The sequence below is a fragment of the Carcharhinus amblyrhynchos genome, chromosome 26, assembly GCF_965287045.1.
Source record: "Carcharhinus amblyrhynchos chromosome 26, sCarAmb.v2.hapA, whole genome shotgun sequence".
NCBI lineage: Eukaryota > Metazoa > Chordata > Chondrichthyes > Carcharhiniformes > Carcharhinidae > Carcharhinus > Carcharhinus amblyrhynchos.
The window spans coordinates 3,403,973-3,409,972 of NC_137349.1; the positions used below are offsets into that span (position 1 = coordinate 3,403,973).

General features: G+C 44.0%; 1 protein-coding gene across 1 annotated transcript in view; it reads left to right on the forward strand.

Moving 5' to 3' along the window:
- Positions 1-5,564, forward strand: part of LOC145358792 (guanine nucleotide-binding protein subunit alpha-14-like) — a 74,629-nt gene extending 69,065 nt beyond the window's left edge. Inside the window, exon 7 of the mRNA XM_080213084.1 lies at positions 2,132-5,564. Coding sequence (XP_080069210.1) covers positions 2,132-2,319 — 188 coding nt within the window. The 3' untranslated portion in view covers positions 2,320-5,564. The remainder of the gene's footprint in view (positions 1-2,131) is intronic.
- The last annotated feature ends 436 nt before the right edge of the window (positions 5,565-6,000 follow it).

The following is a 6,000-nucleotide window of genomic DNA, read 5'->3' on the forward strand; positions in this document are numbered from 1 at the left end:
GAGGCATAGTCCCAGAGATTAAGATGGAACTTCTAACTCTCCTCTGGGGACCAATGGGCATGACTCAATCCTATCCCCATCTCCACCAGAGTGAAGGTTTCATGTGACGGGGGACCTCTTTATTTCGAGATGCGTCTGTTTGGGAATTTTCTGACTTAAAGCTACGCACCTTGGTAGCAAAAATCCTTCTCTGAGAGTGGGATTTTCCAGTCCTTCCCACTGGTGGGATCTTCCAGTCCCACCAAAGTCAAATTCCACCCCCCCACCCCACCGCAGGAGAGCAGGTAAGCTGTACAAAATGACATAGACTTTGGCAGAAGCAGAAGATGCCGCCAACAGCTAATGGCAAGCTACCTCCGCCAGGGGAAAACCCACTATTTGTGGGGATTTGGAGGTTGGGGGGGTGACGGGAGAGGGTTTGGAAAATTTCAGTCTTAGATTTACTAATGGCTGCCTGATACCCGGAAAAGTCCCTCTCTCTCTAGGGGTTATACTAAACTTTGACACTTCCTCCTCCTCTGCCTCCTCCTCCTCCTCCTCTTCCTCCCCCACCCCCCCCCCCACCCCCCCAAGAGTGTTTCCCTCGACTGCTTCACGTTTTTAAGTATCTGGGTGTAAATCTCACTGACATGACATCACACTGGTGAGGGGAAGTTCTTGCGGGGGACATAAGGGGAGGGAGTCACTTTGAGTGTATGTTAGTTTATTATAATGGATTTAAATGAGACTCCCAGCCTTTCTGGTCACTGGTGAGGGGCGGGGAAATCAGAGAACGAGGCCTCACTGCTGAGATTCTCATTCCTGAGGTCTGGTGAGATTTTCCACCAACATAGCCATGTTCTCCAGCATGATCACTGCCATGCTATTGAAGCTTTTGCTTTTACATTCATCAGGACAGCTACGCAAGATCCGTGCCTTTTCCAACAAGACAAAAGTTTGGGGGAACCATTATTCCCTGTTTGATTCCCCCATGTCAATGCCTTGACCAATCAGAGTTGACTTGCCTGATTTAAAAGGTTGGCATTTAACCATTAACTGTTTTCTGTTGCATTCTCCATGGCGACACCTCTTCCAGTCTGAATCCACAGCTAATCCATCAGCACCATCTTCTGATGCAGCTTAAATTATCATTCCCTTTACTGTTGCTTTATGCTGCAGAGCTGTCCTGATGATTGCAAAATGAAAAACTTTTAATAGCGTGTCGCTTTTTTCAACAATACTCTAGAATTATTTTCTCAAACCTCCTTGCCTTTCTGCTCCTCTCTCCTTTAAAGAAGTTTCTTAAAACTTGTTTCTTTGCCCAAGCTTTGAGCCTCACCTTTAGCTTTGCTAATGTCCCCCTTTGCGACTCCATTAGACCAGAAGACCATAAGAAATAGGAACAGGAACAAGCCATTCAGCCCTCCAAGCCGGCTCCACCACTTAATAGGACTGTGGCTGATCTAACATCCATTCAGTCCACTTTTCTGCCTTCTCTCCATAACCCTTAATTCCCCAACTGATTAAAAGCCTATCAATTTCATCTTTGAAAACGTTCAAGGACTCGGGCTCCACAGCTTCCTGGGATAAAGAATCCCAAAAATTCACCACTTTTGGACCTGGGTTCAATTCCCGGCTTGGGTCTCTGTCTGTGTGGAGTTTGTACATTCTCCTCATGTCTGCGTGGGTTTCGTCCAGGTGCTCCGGTTTCCTCCCACAGTCAAAGATGTGCGGGTTAGGTTGATTGGCCATGGTAAAATTGCCCTTAGTGTCCTGAGATGTGTAGGTTAGTGGGATTAGTGGGTAAATATGTAGGGATATGGGGGTAGGGCCTGGGCAGGATTGTGGTCAGTGCAGACTCAATGGGCCGAAGGGCCTCTTTCTGCACTGTAGGGTTCTATGATTTCTATGAATACACTTCAAGGGGGAAATCAGCAGGGCCGTAGGGAAGGAGATGTGGAATCGGACTAATTGAATAGCCCTTTGAAAGAGCCAGCACATAAACAAATGGGCCAAATGGCCTCCTTTGCTTTAAATGGATTCCCATTAAAATGGGATAACTGAGTCCTGAGAGTCAAACTCTCACATGTTCCGCCCTGCTCGAGTTCACATGATATCCAATTTGACAAATCTAATTTTTCTTCATCTTCAGGCACCAAAAGAAATGCTGGGGCTGCCATGAGCTTTATCTTAAAAATGTACCTGAGGCAAAATGAGGAGAAGCGGAAAATCTACTGGCACTTCACCTGTGCCACGGACACAGCAAATATCCGCAAAGTCTTTCTGGACGTCAGGGACACGGTCTTGTTGCGGAGCTTGGAAGAACTGGACTTATTGTAGAAAGGGATGAGAGCACACCAGCAAACAAGGCGCTCAGTGTTGTACTTCGGGCAAAATGCCGACTTAAGCCTTCCGTATGCAGCACAGCTGAGAATGGGACAAAACCACATGGCTGCGTTTATCAAAGGCACGGGTTTCTTCAATCCCTCAAGCTGTTGCTTCACAGTTTTGGAAAGGTTTTATCACCAAAATCAACCATTTTGCAGAATGTTTCCTTGATCATATTAACACAGGGCTGTGCACAGCTCCCTAGAAATGCTGGGATTCAGGAAAGCCTCAACAGAAGATCAACCAGGGACAGATAGTCAAATGATGAAGAAACTATAATGTAGCTTCATGAGTTTGCTAAAGAGATTGTTCAACCGTTGCAATGTCCTGAAATTTGCTTTTAAAATGATCCGGGGGTGGGTGGAATGTGGAGTTGAGGCCACTGTCAGATCACCGATGATCTTACTGAATGGTGAAGCAGGCTTGAGGGACTGAACGACCAACTCCTGCTCCTAATGTGCACGCCTCTTGTGTGTTGGAGGGTGTTCTATCAATGCAGTAATGGCTGGGAAGAGTATCCGGAAGATACAATATCAAGGAATTATCGTAAAATCGTAAGACCAGAAAAGAACAAGTTGTCCGCCTTCAAACTGTGAGCAATGTTCACAATAGAATCAATAAAATACCAACAGTGCAGAAGGGGGCCATTCAGCCCATCATGCTTGCACCAGCTCTCTGACAGAGCATCTTACCCAAGTCCACCCCCTGGCTTATCCCTGAAACCCCACAAATTTATCCCACCAACCCCTCCCTAACCAACATAGTTTTGGAAACTAAGGGGCAATTTAGCATGGCCAATCCTTCTCTGCTCCTGGTATGTGAAGTTCCTCACTGCTCTCATGTGGGATAATGACCTCCCTTGAAACTAGTGCCATTCCGATTCTGGGATCAGTCACAAGGCAAAAGCTCATTGTGGAATATGTAAAGTAACAAAGCAACCCAGCTTTTTTTTATGTTTATTCATGGGAAATGGACGTCGCTGGCTGGCTAGCATTTATTGTCCCTCCTCCGTTTCCCAAGGGAAGTTGAGAGTCAACCACATTGCTGTGGTTCTGGAGTCACATATAGGCCAGATCAGGTAAGAATGGCAGATTTCCTTCTCTAAAGGGTATTAGTGAACCAGATGGGTTTTTCCGACAATCGACAATGGTTTCATGGTCATCAGTAAATTCTTAATTCCAGATTTTTTTTATATTGAATTTAAATTCCATCATTTGTCGTGGTGTCTGTTCTGCACTGTACGCGTTCTGTGATATTCCTGTAGATGTCATCACAAGGCACCAATCACCCAGCCCCACACACTCATACCACTTACCATCTGACACATCCATTCATGCACACCAATTGGAAAGCAAACACTATCCATACCCAACTAGGTGATTCTCCAGTTGTGATGTGGAGATGATTCTCCAGTGTCAGTCAAACAGTTTGTTTTTCCTCCCCACTCCAAATATTTCTAGAATTCATAAAGTTCTTCAAAGAAAATAAACAGCGAGCATTGTTAAGTGGCTTGATGTGAGATATTTCTCATGGGTACATGATTCCTTTGCGATAAGAAGTTGGACTTGTAGATAATTTGAAATAAACTCTCAGCGCTTATGAGGGTTACATCTAAAAAATGTGATATTCTTCCAAGTTCCACAGGTGGCAATGCAAACATCACAAAGAGCTGTCTGTTTTGTTTGTACATCTGAGACAGATATAATGTTGAGTGGATATAAATATCTGTCTCCTGACATCGGAAAGAATTAATTGAACTTTCCTCAGCCTACAAAGATAGAAATGTTGTAAAGAGAACACAGTCTTCAGTGTACAAAAGCAGACTACATTAAAGACCTGGTCTTCAGTATTTATAGGGGAATAATGAGTACTTTTAAAGACAGTTTCTTCCAGATACATTACCTGTCTTTGATGTATGAGATCTTCCTGAAAGTGCTACTTTGTACATCATAAAACTAAACAGGAATTAACTTTGTGCAGATTTTGCATTGTCACTTCAATCTTTAATCTGACAATCTCAGTTTAATAGATTCATTAGCACAGCACGGGGCTTTTATATTCTCATTCCTGGAACTTCCTTATGACAAAAGAAACCCGAGGATCAGCATTAATTTCAACATTATGAACTCATACATTTTAATATTTTAATATTTGGTTTAGATTATTGTGCCCTTTCTTCGCCCCATCATCAATTTTCCACTTCTGCTGCCTGAGCTATGGTTCCATGGACACCAACTGGCCTTGAGCTGCCTTGGCTTGCTTGTTCATTTGTCAGCTATGACGGGGTCTGTGTGTGCAGGCTGTTCAATTGTAGGGCATTACAAGCGGCCAGATCTTTTCCTTATCCGATTGCCCACACAGTCATACAGGCAGCATAAGTGGTTCGCACAGCTGCATCACAGTGTCAGAGACTTGGTTTCGATTCCCAGCTTGGCTCACTGTCTGTGCAGAGTCTGCATGTTCTCCCCGTGTCTGCGTGGGTTTCCTCTGGTGCTCCAGTTTCCCCTCACAGTCTGAAATACGTGCTGGTTAGGTTCATTGGCCATGCTAAATTCTCCCTCAATGCACCCGAACAGGTGCCGGAGTGTGGCGACTAGGGGATTCTCACAGTAACTTAATTGCAGTGTTAACGTAAGCCTACTTGTAACACTAATAAAATAAACTTAAATTCCAGAGGGGAAATCAGTGCAAAGCAAGCTGGGCAGATGGGGAAATTTGATTTCAATAAAAAACTGGAATTAAAAGTTTAGTGATGACCACAAAACATTGTCAATTGTCATAAAACCCCATCTCATTCCCTACTAAAGTTAAAATAAAGTACAATTTATTTATTAGCCACAAGTAAGGCTTACATTAACACTACAATGAAGTTACTGTGAAATTTCCCTCATTGCTGCAGTCTGGCGCCTGTTGGGCTCAATGCTCCTAACCAGCGTATCTTTCAGAATGTTCTTTAGGGAAGGAAATCTGCCATCCTTACCTGGTCTGGCCTACATGTGATTCCAGAGCCACAGCAATGCGATTGACTCTTAAATGCCCTCAGGGATGGACAATAAATGCTGGCCCAGCCAGCAACACCCACTTCCCATGAATGAATAAAAGAAAAAATAATAGTGCTGATTTTCATCGCCTTAGCAACGGAACACTGGAAAGTAAATGAATTAGCCAGCCAATCTGCAAAGCCCGTTTTGGATGTGGCTGCAGTCACTAACAGTTTGTGATGATATTATTGGACCACAGTGTACAAGAGGACGTCTTCAAAATGATGTAATAAAAAAAACCCGGACTTATTAATTTTACTGTATTGAAGGCACTAGTTGTTGCTATTAACAACTGGTAGAGGAATAAGATAAAGGAATTTAACATGAGGTGAAACAAAATCCGAAATGTTGGAAAATCTCAGCAGCTATGACAGCACCTGTGGAGAGAGAATAGAGCCAACGTTTCAAGACAGGATGACCCATTGTCAGAGCTGAAGAGTAGGAAAATCATACAAGATTTACGCTGTGGGGGTGGTGGGGAGGGGGAGGGGTGGCGTTGGTTGGTGAGGGTCAATTGGTGCATTCCTACCCTCTGCATCTTTACACATTCCAATCTCTTAATGGACGCTCCTAGCACCATTCCCAGTCTTTA